We start from the raw sequence: 18074 nt of genomic DNA, 5'->3' as shown, positions 1-18074 counted from the left end.
GTCTTACTTTCCAGCACAGACAGAGAGGATGCAGTTACCATGGTGACCCTGTGTGTGTGTGTGTGTGTGTGTGTGTGTGTGTGTGTGTGTGTGTGTGTGTGTGTGTGTGTGTGTGTGTCCTGGTCTGTGATTGGCTGGCAGGGCAGAGTGGGCGGGCAGGTGGAGCGTCTGAAAGCGTCACTGGTTCTCTCTCTCCCACAGATCAGGACAGAGAGGCAGAGAGACGCAGCTCCTCACTGCTCTCTCCTTCATCCCTCCATCTTCTTCTTCTCCTCTTCCTCCTCTTCCTCCTCTTCCTCCTCTTCCTCCTCCTCCTCCTCCTCCTCCTCCTCCTCTTCCTCCTCTTCCTCCTCCTCTCCTTCGTCCAGGGCCAAAACTCTCTCTCCATCTCTCTGCTTCTTCTTCTTCTTCCTCTTCTTCTCCTCCATCCTTCAGACAGACAGACAGGTCCAACTCTTGGCCTCCTTCTTCTTCTTCTTCTTCATCTTTTTCTTCTTCTTCTTCATCTTCATCATCCTCAGAAGAAGACGGACAGGTACCTGACCCTCGCCCCACTGGGTCATCATGGCAACGGTCATCTGCACTCGTTTCACTGAAGAGTATCAGCTGTACGAAGAGCTGGGCAAGTAAGTATCCTCCTCATCCTCCTCATCAGAACCACACAGCTGAGTTACATCCATCTGTTAAGCACCACAGTTAGAACCATGATCTGTCATAATTAATGTTATTTATATGATTTTGTTTCATTTTTTATTTGTAGTTTTTATTTTCTTATGCATATTTCTATATGATAATTATTGTATTTAAAAATACAACATATATTTGATATAATGTGAACATTTTCTGTTTCTTTTAAATGTTTCATGCTTTACTATTTGATTAATTCTGATTATTTTGTGTTTAAATGATTAAATATTCAAATGTGTCAAAGATGTTCAGAATGTTCGTGTAACATTTTAACATTAGAAAATATTAGAATTAGTTTTATATTTTTACAGTTTGAAATGTTCATTTTCTGATATTTAATATTTGATGAAAATCTGAATACGATCATTCTTCAAAACAGATTTTTGTTTCTTTAAATGATTCTGTAATAACCACCAACTTGATATAATGTTACTGCAAATACATGAAGTTGTTACTACATTAACTTATTAATATATAATCATACAGTCAGACTGAATCTGTACTGATGTAAATTAATATATGGATCAGTTATTGATTGTGCAGCTGATCAGTCTCCATCAGATAGATAGATAGAGGATGAAGGGATGGAGGGATGAGTGTGTCACCTTTTTGACCCCATCCCACTCATCGCCCACACACACACACACACACACACACACACACACACACACACACACACACACACACACATAATGCCAGGTCTCTTACATAATGTGATGGTGGGTGGCAGAATTCAGCTTTCATAAGAAACAGACGCAGAAATCTTTCTGTAGAGAATGTATCAGAGATGACTCAACGATCAGGACGAATAAAATCTATATTTATTGAACAATTATTATTAATAATTATTTACCTTAATAAACTCTCTATATTAAACATTTTTATCAATATTACTCTTATTGATCGCTGATTGATAGATACTGTGAGTCCACAAAACACTGGATCCTTCATTTCCCATAATGCACCTGCCCCATAATGAACGTACCTTTCATTAGAGGCTCCCTGTCTGATCTTTAAAACGGCACACCTTCAGATTGTAGCTTGGTGACATCACTGTGACATCATCCGGTCAGTAGTACCATAAGTATGCATAGAGGTAGTAAACGATGCAGCACAGGTAGTAGCAGCATTAGCAACTGAAGGAACATTAGCAATTGTAGTATTTATATTTACAGCAGCGCTAAATTTGTAGTAGCATTAACATTAGTAGTGTTAGCAGTAGCATTAACATCCGTAGTGTTTACAGTAGCATTAACATCCGTAGTGTTAGCAGTAGCATCAACATCCGTAGTGTTAGCAGTAGCATTAACATCAGTATTTTTAGCAGTAGCATTAACATTAGTAGTGTTAGCAGTAGCATTAACATGAGTAGTGTTAGCATTAGCATTAACATTAGTATTGTTAGCAGTAGCATTAACATAAGTAGTGTTAGCAGTAGCATAACATCAGTAGTGTAAGCAGTAGCATTAACATAAGTATTGTTAGCAGTAGCATTAACATTAGCAGCAGTAGCAGTAACCTGTATTATAGTTTTTAGTAGTAGTAGCAGTTAGCAGTAGCATTAACATTAGTATTGTTAGCAGTGGCATTAACATTAGTACCATTAGCAGTTAGTAACATTAGTAGCAGTGAGTAACATTAGTAGCATTAGCAGTAGCCTGTATTATAGTTGTTAATAGTAGTCGCAGTGCTAGAAGGCTAATTGAGGAAACAGTAGTATTAGCATTAGCATTAGTTGTGTGATCCAAAGTGTTAGCAGTAGCATTAACATAAGTATTTTCAGTGATAAAAACAGGATACAACAGCAACGGATCTTGTATTAGAAAAGTATCTTGTTCTGTGGTTATAACATGATAAATATGCAATCATAACTTGATTATATCTTTTTATATCATGAAGTGAACTTGTTATAACAACACATACATATGTGGCAGTAACAGGAAATATGTTGTTTTATCAGATAAGTGTCTTCTTAAAAGTATCGTGCTCTCATGTTCAAAGTATCTTGGTCTCATGTTGAAAGTATCTTCTTCTCATGTTGAAAGTATCTTGTTCTCATGTTCAAAGTATCTTGGTCTCATGTTGAAAGTATCCTGTTCTCATGTTGAAAGTATTGTGTTTTCATGTTCAAAGTATCTTGTTCTCATGTTGAAAGTATCGTGTTTTCATGTTGAAAGTATCTTCTTCTCATGTTGAAAGTATCTTGTTGTCATGTTGAATGTATCCTGCTCTCATGTTGAAAGTATCCTGCTTTCATGTTGAAAGTATCTTGGTCTCATGTTGAAAGTATCTTGGTCTCATGTTGAAAGTATCCTGTTTTCATGTTGAAAGTATCGTTTTTTCATGTTGAAAGTATCTTGTTGTCATGTTGAAAGTATCTTGTTCTCATGTTGAAAGTATCGTGTTTTCATGTTGAAAGTATCTTGTTCTCATGTTGAAAGTATCCTGCTCTCATGTTGAAAGTATCTTGTTTTCATGTTGAAAATATCTTGTTTTCATGTTGAAAGTATCTTGTTCTCATGTTGAAAGTACCGTGTTTTCACGTTGAAAGTATCTTGTTCTCATGTTGAAAGTACCGTGTTTTCATGTTGAAAGTATCTTGTTGTCATGTTGAAAGTATTGTGTTGTCATGATGAAAGTATCCTGCTCTCATGTTGAAAGTATCTTATTCTCATGTTGAAAATATCTTGTTCTCATGTTGAAAGTATCCTGCTTTCATGTTGAAAGTATCTTGTTTTCATGTTGAAAGTATCTTGTTCTCATGTTGAAAGTATCGTGTTTTCATGTTGAAAGTATCTTGTTCTCATGTTGAAAGTGTTGTTTTTTCATGTTGAAAGTATCTTGTTCTCATGTTGAAAGTATCCTGCTCTCATGTTGAAAGTATCTTGTTCTCATGTTGAAAGTATCGTGTTTTCATGTTGAAAGTATCTTGTTCTCATGTTGAAAGTATCTTGTTCTCATGTTGAAAGTGTCGTTTTTTCATGTTGAAAGTATCTTTTTCTCATGTTGAAAGTGTCGTTTTTTCATGTTGAAAGTATCTTGTTCTCATGTTGAAAGTATCTTGTTCTCATGTTGAAAGTGTCGTTTTTTCATGTTGAAAGTATCTTTTTCTCATGTTGAAAGTATCCTGCTCTCATGTTGAAAGTATCTTATTCTCATGTTGAAAGTATCTTATTCTCATGTTGAAAGTATCCTGCTCTCATGTTGAAAGTATCTTGTTCTCATGTTGAAAGTATCGTTTTTTCATGTTGAAAGTATCTTGTTCTCATGTTGAAAGTATCTTGTTCTCATGTTGAAAGTATCGTTTTTTCATGTTGAAAGTATCTTGTTCTCATGTTGAAAGTATCCTGCTCTCATGTTGAAAGTATCTTGTTCTCATGTTGAAAGTATCCTGCTCTCATGTTGAAAGTATCTTGTTCTCATGTTGAAAGTATCCTGCTCTCATGTTAAAAGTATCCTGTTCTCATGTTGAAAGTATCATTTTTCTCATGTTGAAAGTGTCGTTTTTTCATGTTGAAAGTATCTTGTTCTCATGTTGAAAGTATCTTGTTCTCATGTTGAAAGTGTCGTTTTTTCATGTTGAAAGTATCTTTTTCTCATGTTGAAAGTGTCGTTTTTCCATGTTGAAAGTATCTTGTTCTCATGTTGAAAGTATCTTGTTCTCATGTTGAAAGTGTCGTTTTTTCATGTTGAAAGTATCTTTTTCTCATGTTGAAAGTGTCGTTTTTTCATGTTGAAAGTATCTTGTTCTCATGTTGAAAGTATCTTGTTCTCATGTTGAAAGTGTCGTTTTTTCATGTTGAAAGTATCATTTTCTCATGTTGAAAGTATCCTGCTCTCATGTTGAAAGTATCTTATTCTCATGTTGAAAGTATCTTATTCTCATGTTGAAAGTATCCTGCTCTCATGTTGAAAGTATCTTGTTCTCATGTTGAAAGTATCGTTTTTTCATGTCGAAAGTATCTTGTTCTCATGTTGAAAGTATCTTGTTCTCATGTTGAAAGTATCGTTTTTTCATGTTGAAAGTATCTTGTTCTCATGTTGAAAGTATCCTGCTCTCATGTTGAAAGTATCTTGTTCTCATGTTGAAAGTATCCTGCTCTCATGTTAAAAGTATCCTGTTCTCATGTTGAAAGTATCATTTTTCTCATGTTGAAAGTGTCGTTTTTTCATGTTGAAAGTATCTTGTTCTCATGTTGAAAGTATCTTGTTCTCATGTTGAAAGTGTCGTTTTTTCATGTTGAAAGTATCTTTTTCTCATGTTGAAAGTGTCGTTTTTTCATGTTGAAAGTATCTTGTTCTCATGTTGAAAGTATCTTGTTCTCATGTTGAAAGTGTCGTTTTTTCATGTTGAAAGTATCTTTTTCTCATGTTGAAAGTATCCTGCTCTCATGTTGAAAGTATCTTATTCTCATGTTGAAAGTATCTTATTCTCATGTTGAAAGTATCTTGTTCTCATGTTGAAAGTATCGTTTTTTCATGTTGAAAGTATCTTGTTCTCATGTTGAAAGTATCTTGTTCTCATGTTGAAAGTATCGTTTTTTCATGTTGAAAGTATCTTGTTCTCATGTTGAAAGTATCCTGCTCTCATGTTGAAAGTATCTTGTTCTCATGTTGAAAGTATCCTGCTCTCATGTTAAAAGTATCCTGTTCTCATGTTGAAAGTATCATTTTTCTCATGTTGAAAGTGTCGTTTTTTCATGTTGAAAGTATCTTGTTCTCATGTTGAAAGTGTCGTTTTTTCATGTTGAAAGTATCTTTTTCTCATGTTGAAAGTATCCTGCTCTCATGTTGAAAGTATCTTATTCTCATGTTGAAAGTATCTTATTCTCATGTTGAAAGTATCCTGCTCTCATGTTGAAAGTATCTTGTTCTCATGTTGAAAGTATCGTTTTTTCATGTTGAAAGTATCTTGTTCTCATGTTGAAAGTATCCTGTTCTCATGTTGAAAGTATCTTGTTCTCATGTTGAAAGTATCTTGTTCTCATGTTGAAAGTATCCTGTTCTCATGTTGAAAGTATCTTGTTCTCATGTTGAAAGTATCCTGTTCTCATGTTGAAAGTATCTTGTTCTCATGTTGAAAGTATCTTCCTGTGTACAGAAGTATCTTGCTCTCGGAGGGTGTAACTGTGGTAGTAACGTAAAATATATTCACTGTAACAAAAGAAAGGTTAAGACAGGTAGACTGTTTTCTGCTTGTAAATCAAGCTGATTGGTTCCTCCTGCTGTGTTTCCAGGGGAGCGTTTTCAGTGGTGCGGCGCTGTGTGAAAGTGCTGTCGGGTCAGGAGTATGCTGCCAAGATCATCAACACCAAGAAGCTGTCAGCCCGAGGTGAGGACCTGAAGGAGGACTGCAGACACACACAACATCATCTTCTCAGTATGTTCTCAGAGGTCAGGTGAGGTCAGACATGTCAGACATGTTTGGAGGTCTTGTATTGGTAGAACTGAAAAAAGGGTAGGAGCCTCTGAAAGTGAGATTCAGGTAAATCGAGTAAAAGAGGATACATGCGAGGTTTTCAATCTGGGGGTCCTGACCCCCTAAAGGGTCACAAAATGGATCTGAGGGACAGACAGGTGGTGAACAGGTACATTATTTATTCTTCAAGACTCTGTGACAGCATGTAGCATGATGCTAACTCTCACAGGATCATGTGAGCAGAGATAAGATGGCTTCTGGTTAAACTAAAAGTGTTTGTTCAGTCTCTTTACTGACTTTTCTTCAAGAGACATTTCATCTTTTTATCCTGTTTTTGGTCTCTCTGGACCTCTGACCTCTGACCTCTGCTTTTTTTCTCACTTAAATTCAGTTTGAAAAGAACAAACAACATTCACTCTGTTTAACAATGTTTAAAAATACACATTATGTTTATATAATTTATATATGCACATGTCTCTGCCTGTCCCTCTCCCTGTCTGTCTCTCTCTCTCTGCCTGTCTCTGCCTGTCTGTCTGTGTCTCTCTCTCTCTCTCTCTCTCCCTGTCTGTCTGTCTCTCTCTCTGTCTGTGCCTGTCTGTCTGTCGGCCTCTCTCCTTCTGCCTGTCTGTCTGTCTCTCTCTCTGTCTGTGCCTGTCTGTCTGTCGGCCTCTCTCCTTCTGCCTGTCTGTCTGTCTCTCTCTCTGACTGCCTGTCTGTCTCTCTCTCTGCCTGCCTGTCTGTCTCTCTCTGTCTGTCTGTCTGTCTCTCTCTCTGTCTGTGCCTGTCTCTCTCTCTCTCTCTCTCTCTCTCTCTGTGTGCCTGTCTGTCTGTCTCTCTCTCTGCCTGTCTGTCTGTCTCTCTCTGCTTGTCTGTCTGTCTATCTCCCTCTGTCTCTCTCTGCCTGTCTGTCTGTCTCTCCCCCTCTGCCTGTCTGTCTCTCCCTGCCTGTCTGTCTGTCTCTCTCTCTCTCTGCCTGTCTGTCTGTCTGTCTCTCTCTCTCCCTCTGTCTGTCTGTCTCCCTCTGCCTGTCTGTCTGTCTGTCTCTGCCTGTCTGTCTGTCTGTCTCTGCCTGTCTGTCTGTCTCTCTCTGCCTGTCTGTCTCCCTCTGCCTGTCTGTCTCGGTTTTTCATTGATTTTTCTTACCACTATTCTGGTTTTGAAAATTTCTTCGGTTGCTTAGCAACACCTTACAAAGTTGACAAAGATGTGTGTGTGTGTGTGTGTGTGTGTGCGCGTGTGCGTGTGCGTGCGCATACTCTGCAGCTCGTTGTGTGTGGTGGTTGTTGGTTACAGCAGTACATCCACTCCGCACTGAGACCTTAAGCATTAGCATTAGCACTACACTGCACAACCCTCCCATAATGACATCACTTCCTGTCTGCTGCAGCTCTGCTCAGTTGGATTAATATTGATATGATATATACTATGTTTGATTGACGGACGGCATGTTGATGATCACATGATGTTTACAGAACAAACAGGAAGACACCCTCACACTCTGATCAATACTTTGATCATCGATGTATTTGTGTTCACAGATCATCAGAAGTTGGACCGTGAAGCTCGAATCTGTCGTTTACTAAAGCACCCCAACATCGGTGAGTACTGCTAACTAGTACTTCTACTAACTAGTACTACTACAGTAATGTACCACATACTGCAGGTGATACATCATGAGTACTGCAGGCACTACTGTTACTAGTACTGTTACTCGTGCTGCCTAGTTACTGGTGTGACTGCTGAGGTTAATGCTGCTACACTCGTGTATCATGCATATCATACTACTGCTACTTCTACTACTACTGCTTCAGGACAGGTGTGTCTGCGTAGAGGTCAGGTAGATAAAAGTAGACATGAAGCTGAGAGCAGGTGTGATGTGATCTCTCCTGGTCTGTCTCTGAGGCAGCGTCACAGTCAGCTGTCGAGACTGAAGTTCTTCAGTACTTGTTTGTTCTTCAGGTGACAGTCGACAATCTTTTACTGCAAATCTGTCTCACTACTATGAAGCCACAACAAACAGATGTTACTGAGATTTAATGACAATAAAGCCCCTCAGGGCTGCGTCAGTTCACCGTTTTTATTCACATTGTACACCAATGACTGTGTCAGCTCCCAGCCGGACCAGCATGTAGTGAAATTTTCAGACGACACTATTATACTTAGTTTGTTAAAAACCAATTCCAACTTAAACAGCCACAGATCTGGAGTGGACAGGTTTGTGAGCTGGTGTGACACTCACCAACTCCAGATTAATACAGGTAAAACAGTGGAGATGCTGATGGATCCAAGGTCAGTTGGGGACCACAGCTCCGTGGCCATACACGGACGTAACATTGAGCAGGTTAATTCTTATAAATATCTGGGGGTCCATATTGATAGCGACTTAAGCTGGCACATGCAAGTGGCAAGTGTCTGTGCCCGAATCCACCAGCGCCTGCATTTTCTACGTCGGCTCAGAGTGTTTGGTGTCTGTAGGAATATTATGTTGATTTTCTACAGAGCAACCATTGAATCTGTCTTACGGTATGGCATTATCAGCTGGTTCGGCAACCTAACGGTTAAATCAAAGGCTCAGATATTAAATCTGATTAAAACTGCAGGGAAAATCATTGGTATGACAGCACCTGTAACTCCCCAAGACCTGTTTGAACAATCGATCCTTAGACTTGCTGGTAACATCTTATCTGACACATCTCACGTACTGCACTCTGAATATGTTTTATTGAACTCAGGAAGGAGGTATAGAGTCCTTCTATGTAAGCACAACAGATATAAGCATTCGTTCATCCCACTCTCAGTCAAGCTCATTAATGGGCAGATTGTTCAGGATGGACGGAAATGATCAGGGGCTATGTGACGCTGAATTTGCACAGAGATGAATTGCACTTTATGAATTGCACTCTACGAATTGCACTTTATGTGACTCTGCTGAGTATTTTATTTCTTATGTATTGTTCATTGTTATTTCTGACTATTGTATGTGTGTAGTGGAATGTTGTTGTGGGTGGAATGTCCTGTCTGCAGCAGACCCCTCTGTCCGAGACAAGTTTCTCCCACGGGAGACAAATAAAGATACCTTGACCTTGACCTTAAACAGGCTGAGAGGATGCTGAGAGAACTACATCAGGAGGCAGGTTTGGAAACAGGTTGAGCTCATGCTTTGTCAGGTCTGTCTGCAAGACGACAAGAAGCCTACTTTAAAATGACTGTTTTTTGAATGGAGTTTGGTTTGAACATTTCTGATGCAGCATCAGGACGTCAGGAGAATCTCAGCACTGATGGACTTTGAGGACACAGAGTCATGCTTTGTCTCATCTATCTGTGACTGTGACCTGTTTGCATTGACCTTCTATGTACCTGCACGGTGTTAATAACCCTCTCCCCCATCGTTCTGAACACACCATCATATCTGCAGTTTTCAGTTGGACTCTGAGAGCGCAGACGTGTTGCTGTTGTGCAGATGAAGCCTGTGGGCAGAATGTGAAGGCAGCAGCAGCAGCTGAAAGGATCAAACTGTGCCGTGCTTTAAGTGGACGCAGCTCAGACTGAATATTCTGCTCCGTCAGGAGTTATTCAGAGGAAAAGACACAGAGGTGTTTGTCAGCCTGTCAGCAGCAGCTAATGAGACATGAGCATTAATCACTGCAGTCAGTGAAGGACTGACCTTTAATAAACACAGATTCTGTCTTTATTTTCTCCTCCTGCGCTCGGCTGCCCGACTCTCTCTTATTCAGTCTAAACAGGCTCACCACGGCCGCGGTCACATCCAGTTTCAGAGCTCAGAGTGTTTGATGTTGACGGAGAGCTGAGAGGGCAGGTGGGGAGGAGAACACCTAAATGAATAATTCACTGTTTGTTTGAACTCAGAGAAAACACAGAAACACCAGAAACACAGAGACACCAGCTCAGAGATCAGACAGGAAGAATACTTCTACTATTACTAATACCAGGACGACGAGGACTCCTTCTACTAAGATAGAAATCAGAAACGTGTTGAACTGCTCCTGCTTTGACACACCTCAGTACTGCATCCCAGACTACCGTGACCACTCTACAGTCACTACATGAATGATTAACCTGCTGTGTACTGCCACATTAGTACAACAACCTGATGTACAGATGAAGATGAATGATGGAGCTGTTTGGGTCACTGAAGGAGGCGAGCAGAGGTTTCCCTCCTCCTCTCTGATCTCTGATCTGTAACAGTGATCTACTGATCTGATCTCAGAGCAGCACAAGCTTTCACTGCAGTGACCAGACCAGGACCGGCTGGACAAACTGACTGCAGATCAGTTACAGACTCTAAAGAGTGTCAGAGGATCACTTCTCCTTCAGTCACAGTACACTGTGACACTGATACTGCTGAGGTCATTAACCTACACACATGAAGAGGATGAAATGTGCAAACAGTTCCTAACTAATCGGTGTGAGATGACGCTTCCTGTAATACTTCACAATAAAAGCCCCTCAGGATCATAAAACATTGAGTCTCTTCAGACAGAACAGACGAGGCTGAACATCCGGTCATTAAACAAACTTTGTCTTTATTAACTAACTGATCCAGAGTCAGTCGTTCAGATATGACCTCATGTGGACCAGCCAGCCAATCAGCACGCAGCATCTGAGCACAGTGTCCAATCAGAGTTCTGTGTGGGCAGGTGATTCTCCGCAGATACTGAGGAGTGTTACGTAACTGTGTGTGTGTGTGTGTGTGTGTGTGTGTGTGTGTGTTGCTAGGAAACAGTGTCCTTAGGTGAAGGCATCAGAACCCTCTCTCCTCCTACACACACACACACACACACACACGCACACACACACACACAAACACATACCTGTGTGAAAGCACTCAGAAAGAAATAATCAGGTTTTTCTCTCGAAACACTCCCACACAGTGCAGCAGTGGGATCTATGTGTGTGTGTGTGTGTGTGTGAGAGAGAGAGAGAGAGAGAGAGAGAGTGTGTGTGAGTGTGGGCAGCAGCCTCTCTCCTCTTGTTATATATCCTATTATACAATCTATGCAGAGAGCAGAAAACGACACACAGTCGACTTCTCGTCTTCAATCATCACAACAATAATTAACAGGAAGCCTTCAGATAATACCACAGCAAAGTACTAATACCCTGTAAAGTATAATACCACAGTAAGGTACTAATACGACACTAAAGTATATAATACTACAGCAAAGTACTAATATCACAGCAAAGTATTAATTCCACAGTACAGTATAATACCACAGTAAAGTATATAATACTATAGTAAAGTAAAATACAACAGTAAAGTACTAATACCTCAGTAAGTTACACAGTAAAGTACTGATACTACAGCAAAGTGTAAAAATACAGTAAAGTTCTAATACTGCAGTTAAGTACTAATACTACAAGTAAGTATAATACTACAGTAAGTATAATCCCTGAGTAAACTACTAATACCACAGTAAGTTACACAGTAAAGTACTGATACTACAGCAAAGTGTAAAAATACAGTAAAGTTCTAATACTGCAGTTAAGTACTAATACTACAAGTAAGTATAATACTACAGTAAGTATAATCCCTGAGTAAACTACTAATACCACAGTAAGTTACACAGTAAAGTATAATACTATAGTAAAGTATAATACTACAGTAAAGTATAGTGCTACAGTAAAGTATAATACTATAGTAAAGTATAATACTACAATAAAGTATAGTGCTATAGTAAAGTATATAATACTATAGTAGAGTATAATACTACAGTAAAGTATAGTGATACAGTAAAGTATAATACTATAGTAAAGTATAATACTACAGTAAAGTATAGTGCTACAGTAAAGTATAATACTACAGTAAAGTATAATACTACAATAAAGTATAGTGCTATAGTAAAGTATATAATACTATAGTAAAGTATAATACTACAATAAAGTATAGTGCTATAGTAAAGTATATAATACTATAGTAGAGTATAATACTACAGTAAAGTATAGTGCTACAGTAAAGTATAGTGCTACAGTAAAGTATAATACTACAGTAAAGTATAGTGCTACAGTAAAGTATAATACTACAGTAAAGTATAATACTACAATAAAGTATAGTGCTATAGTAAAGTATATAATACTATAGTAGAGTATAATACTACAGTAAAGTATAATACTAAAGTATATAATACTACAGTAAAGTATATAATACTATAGTAGAGTATAATACTACAGTAAAGTATAATACTAAAGTAAAGTATATAATACTATAGTAGAGTATAATACCACAGTAAAGTATAATACTACAGTAAAGTATAGTACCACAGTAAAGTAGTAGTATACCACTGGGCGGTGCAGTCAGCTGATTTTACCATCAAATGTCGACGTAAACTGTAAAAGACACCAGGAGCTGTAGTTCAAGAGTGTTTCGTTGCCTCAGGTTGTCTTCATGGATTAAACACAAGATGTTGCTGTCTGTTTGTCCTCGTGTTGCTCTGCTTCCTGCTGTCTTCAGACTCTGATTTTGTTGCTGTTTCCGTCTTTGTGGCGTCTTGTTGTCTGTCAGATTGAATCTCTTCACGTTGAACAACATCTGGCTGAAGGAGCAGCAGATGTAGGAGATGTAGTTTATGCTGACTAGGATTTTCATGATGATGATGGTGACTATACTGATCTTGTTGTTGTTGCTGATGATGATTATTATTATTTAAAAAAACAAACAACAAAAAAACACCTGAAGCTGTGTGTTGGCTCTTTCTGACTCCGCCCCGTCCTCTCTCGATTGTTGCTCGTGTTGTATTAACTCTCAGATGTTCGTCGCTTTGGACTAAAGCGTCTGCTACATGAAACTGTAACATTGTAAAATTGTAGCATAATATGTAGTTACATTTCCATACATTGTTATTTCTAAGGGTGGTAGTAGTAGGGTGTAGTTCTGTTCATGTCTTCAGCAGATCACACGTCTTAATTACTGTAGTTTTTAATGTGCGATGAGAAAGTGTCCGCAGTGAGGTGTTCGTTAGTGTCAAAGGTAAAAGTGCTCAGAGTCACCAACAACCGTAAACAAGTGAAAGTTGTGTGATTTAATAAAAATATAATAACGATGTCATAACACATCCTGACATCATCACGTCCTCAGGTGATGCAGTGAAAACTCACCTGTGAGGCAGATCACCTGTGACTGATCACTGAGTTCTCATGTTATTATATATGTTATTATAAAAACACCAACGAGTACAGACGTTAGTACACTCTCAGCCCGCAGAGATTTAAAGCTGCACAGAGACAGGTGTGATCAGCTGTTTTCAGGTGTAATCAAGTATGACCAGGTTATCAGAGAGATGTGATTGGTGTAATTGAAGGTGTTTCCAGGTGTGACAGATAATGGACATGAGGACAGTGAGCATTTGACGTTTAGCATGTATTAGCATTAGCTGAACAGACACTGTCTGTTTGGTCTCATGTGAATGAGCTGACCAGCAGACGTCAAAGGAACAACTGCATTCAGCTGCCTCATGTTAACTGATCCATCCCATCAATATACCAATCAATAATTAATCCAGTAAATGTTTATGTTCAGTCACAGTTTAGTGTTTTTCACATCATATTTTTATCACACTGTTTATCTTTTCTTTTTATGTCACTGGATTATTTAATATAAAACAATGAATTGTGTTTCATTAATGTATGCAAATATTACAACGATAAGATAAGATCAGCTTTATTGATCCCCCACGGGGGAAATGTACTCGTTACAGCAGCTCACAAAACAAATTAAATAAAGAACGCAAGTAATAAAAATAGACCAAAAGTACAGGTGGCAATAAAAAGATTCAAAAGAAATGATGATGAAATAATGATGAAACCAATGACTGTAAAAAGAACGTATTAGCTCCTTGTTAGCACATTGTTAGCTCCTTGTTAGCTCCTTGTTAGCTCCCTGTTAGCACATTGTTAGCTCCCTGTTAGCTCCCTGTTGGCACATTGTTAGCTCCTTGTTAGCTCCCTGTTAGCACATTGTTAGCTCCTTGTTAGCTCCCTGTTAGCACATTGTTAGCTCCCTGTTAGCTCCTCGTTAGCTCCCTGTTAGCACATTGTTAGCTCCCTGTTAGCTGAGCAGCTAGTAACAGCTTGTGTCTTTGTTTCTTTCAGTTCGGCTCCATGACAGCATCTCAGAGGAGGCTCACCATTACCTCATCTTTGACCTGTGAGTCCTCTTCTACTCTGCTCTGCTCTATGCTACCCTATACTAAGATAGTGTGTTACGTTAATGTGTGGCTACGTTGATCATGAGCTTTATAAACACAGGGTGGGGGATGGGCTGATTCTCTGACAAATGAACAGAGACAATAAAACAGGCCCCTCATGTGTTCCCTGTGTCAGCACCAGGGGGCGCCTATTGACTCTAAGCCCGGTCAGGTTATGGTGATTATTCGATGAGTGGATGAAGAACTTAAACTGATGAAGTAACGTCAGACTCACCTGCTGGTTCTGTTCTGACACTACACCTGCATCTAATAGGACTCTTTCTACTACTTCCTGTCACATGACATCTGTGTTTCTTATGTAACACAGATGTTATTATGTTACTATTATTGTATTGTGTGCTGTATTACATAACAAGACGTTACAACATATATGTTGACAACAGGATGTAACGTCATCTGGGCATCACGTGCCCAGAACGTAATGTAACATGTCTGAGAACAACATGAAACATATAATGTAACATGGCGTCACATCATGTGTGGCAGTGATGCTGTCTGTTTGTTACACTGTGTCTTCTAATGTATGTTCTGTTGTAGAGCTCTGTCTTAGATCGAAACATCACATTTTATTATGTCATGTGTTTGTTTTACACTCATGTATGTTGCGTTATTCCCTTTGATGTTGTTGTGTGTCTGTTGTGATGTCATAGTCTGCACCTTGTTGTGTTCTCTCTGTTTAAGAAGCATTAACTCTGTGTTTGTGTCTGCAGGGTGACAGGAGGAGAGCTATTTGAAGATATCGTAGCCAGAGAATATTACAGTGAAGCTGACGCCAGGTGGGACACACACACACACACTCAGATCTCTTCTCCCTGTGTGTTTGATCAGGTGTTCCTCCTCCTGATCCTGGAGCAGTTTCATATTTGTCTCTGTGTCTGAACATGAACCCTCTACTCACATGTGACCTCTGACCTCTCTGTCCACAGTCACTGTATCCAGCAGATTTTGGAGGCGGTGCTTCACTGTCACCAGATGGGCGTGGTCCACAGAGACCTGAAGGTATCTGTCCTCATACAATCCTGTTTTTACTGATGTCCGGTGGTTTATGTTCTCACCTGGCTGCAGTGATTACAGTACAGAACACTGTGACATCACTGCCGGGCGTGGCTAAAGGTGACACAATGAACGCAGCCAATAAGAGCAAAAACAGACGCACAGTTGATGTTGTCTTACTCTTTAAGTTCCTGTTAGCATTTTAGCATCTCTTCTGTGTCTCCAGCCAGAGAACCTGCTGCTGGCCTCCAAGTCGAAAGGAGCGGCGGTGAAACTGGCCGACTTCGGCCTTGCCATCGAGGTGGAGGGAGACCAGCAGGCCTGGTTCGGTAAGACACTTAGTACTGCTGCAGTTTACCTGCGGGCTCCTCCATCTTTATCTCTACAGTGTGTAATTACACCTTGTGGTGTTTCAGGCTTCGCAGGGACTCCAGGTTATCTCTCTCCTGAGGTCCTGAGGAAGGATCCGTACGGCAAAGCAGTCGACCTCTGGGCCTGTGGTCAGATTCCATTCTGCTCTCCTCCTTCCTCCCTTGTGTCCTTGTCTCCTCTCCTCCCTCATGCACACCTGTCTCCTATCCTCCCTCATACACACCTGTCTCCTCTCCTCCCTCATACACAACTGTCTCCTCTCCTCTCTCATGCACAACTGTCTCCTGTCCTCCCTCATACACACCTGTCTTCTGTCCTCCCTCATGCACACCTGTCTCCTGTCCTCCCTCATGCACACCTGTCTCCTGTCCTCTCTCATACACAACTGTCTCCTGTCCTCCCTCATGCACACCTGTCTCCTCTCCCTCATGCACACCTGTCTCCTGTCCTCCCTCATACACACCTGTCTTCTGTCCTCCCTCATGCACACCTGTCTCCTGTCCTCCCTCATGCACACCTGTCTCCTGTCCTCTCTCATACACAACTGTCTCCTGTCCTCCCTCATGCACACCTGTCTCCTGTCCTCTCTCATACACACCTGTCTCCTGTCCTCCCTCATGCACACCTGTCTCCTCTCCCTCATGCACACCTGTCTCCTGTCCTCTCTCATGCACACCTGTCTCCTGTCCTCCCTCATGCACACCTGTCTCCTGTCCTCCCTCATGCACACCTGTCTCCTGTCCTCCCTCATGCACACCTGTCTCCTGTCCTCCCTCATGCACAACTGTCTCCTGTCCTCCCTCATGCACACCTGTCTCCTGTCCTCCCTCATGCACAACTGTCTCCTGTCCTCCCTCATGCACACCTGTCTCCTCTCTCTCAGGTGTGATTCTCTACATCCTGCTGGTGGGTTATCCTCCATTCTGGGATGAAGATCAACATCGTCTCTACCAGCAGATCAAAGCTGGAGCATATGATGTAGGTTGCATGACCCTGCCTGTATCACATGACAGAGCTCAGTCATTGGTCAATGTGGGTGTCAGGGGCGGGGCTTTGACTTGTTTCCTCTCATCAGCTCCTCTGTTGCCTTTTCTCCTCCTTTTGTTTTTTCTTCCTCCTCCTCCTCCTCATCTTCCTCTTCCTCCTCCTCCTCTTCCTTCCCCTCCTCCTCTTCGTCTTCCTCCCCCTCCTCCTCCTCGTCTTCCTCCTCCTCCTCCTCCTCCTCCTCCTTTTCCTCCTCCTCCTCTTCCTCCCCCTCCTCCTCCTCCTCCTCCTCCTCCTCCTCCTCTTCCTCCTCCTCCTCCTCCTCCTCCTCCTCCTAGTTCCCCTCTCCTGAGTGGGACACGGTGACTCCTGAAGCCAAAGATCTGATTAATAAGATGTTGACCATCAACCCGTCCAAACGGATCACAGCAGCTGAGGCTCTCAAACACCCCTGGATCTCTGTGAGGCTCCGCCCCCTCCTCCTCACATACACTCTGATACAACATATAAGATACATACATGTTATAATGATGATGATGTTCCCCCCAGCATCGCTCCACGGTGGCGTCCTGTATGCACAGACAGGAGACGGTCGAGTGTCTGAAGAAGTTTAACGCCAGGAGGAAACTGAAGGTAGGTCAGAGGTCAGAGGTCAAAGTCAGCTTCATCTCCTGCTCTCACTACCACTGACTGTTTATCAGAAGTGGACAATACAAAAGTGTCTTTAACCTGCATTCTCTCTAACGTCCAGCAGGGGGCGTCTCCACTGGTTGTAAATGAAGTCTGATCCTATAGAAGTCTATGAGAACATGCTCCTCCTCCTCTCCTGATGTATTCCCTCAGTAAACATGTTCCTGATGAGTTTATGGTCTCTAGTTTCTTCTTCAACACAGCATGATGTTCATTTAGTCACTGAAGCTCCCATTGAGAGTCACACAGACCAGAGAGAGGGGAGGGTTTAGGGCGGGGCTACCTGTGATTGACAGGTCGATATATCCAGCCTCCTGTCCATATATGGTCACCTCTGACTCTGAACAAAGCAGAGTTCTAACCTGGAGCTTTTTATGCCTTCATTAGAGAGAGGTCAGTGGATAGGGAAGAGAGATGACACGCGGCAAAGGGCCGAGGGCGGGAGTTGAACCGCCACATCGAGGACTATAGCCTCTGATTGCGGTTGCCGATTTGACCGCTGAGCTAAACCAGCGCTGACCTGGAGACTTTTTTGCAGTAAACACAGACACATAGGTCACGTCCACTTCCTGTATACAGTCTGTGATCACCGCACACACCTGCAGGTTCAGGCTGCTGCTCCTGCAGGCAGAGTTCAGGGTGATAAACACACCTGCATGTTAGTGTGTTATATCAAAGATTAAAGGTGTGAAATAAAAGAGCATGGA

The 18074-nt window shown here is 41.1% G+C and overlaps 1 protein-coding gene across 2 annotated transcripts in view; it reads left to right on the top strand.

The window, feature by feature from the left end:
- Positions 1-209: 209 nt before the first annotated feature.
- camk2a (calcium/calmodulin-dependent protein kinase II alpha) overlaps positions 210-18074 on the top strand; it is a 28144-nt gene continuing 10279 nt past the window's right edge. For both annotated transcript variants that reach the window (XM_069666955.1, XM_069666964.1), the window contains exons 1-11: positions 210-626; positions 5925-6019; positions 7645-7704; positions 14213-14267; positions 15039-15104; positions 15255-15327; positions 15548-15650; positions 15738-15821; positions 16577-16671; positions 17016-17138; positions 17227-17310. In XM_069666955.1, coding sequence (XP_069523056.1) covers positions 565-626; positions 5925-6019; positions 7645-7704; positions 14213-14267; positions 15039-15104; positions 15255-15327; positions 15548-15650; positions 15738-15821; positions 16577-16671; positions 17016-17138; positions 17227-17310 — 900 coding nt within the window. In that variant the 5' untranslated portion in view covers positions 210-564. The remainder of the gene's footprint in view (positions 627-5924; positions 6020-7644; positions 7705-14212; positions 14268-15038; positions 15105-15254; positions 15328-15547; positions 15651-15737; positions 15822-16576; positions 16672-17015; positions 17139-17226; positions 17311-18074) is intronic.

The sequence above is a fragment of the Semicossyphus pulcher genome, unplaced genomic scaffold (genome assembly GCF_022749685.1).
Source record: "Semicossyphus pulcher isolate SPU_LCO1_2020_fin unplaced genomic scaffold, fSemPul1.0.p SCAF_10, whole genome shotgun sequence".
Classification (NCBI taxonomy): Eukaryota; Metazoa; Chordata; class Actinopteri; order Labriformes; family Labridae; genus Semicossyphus; species Semicossyphus pulcher.
The sequence above is the reverse complement of the archived record's forward strand: the minus strand, read 5'-3'. Positions and strand labels throughout refer to the sequence as shown.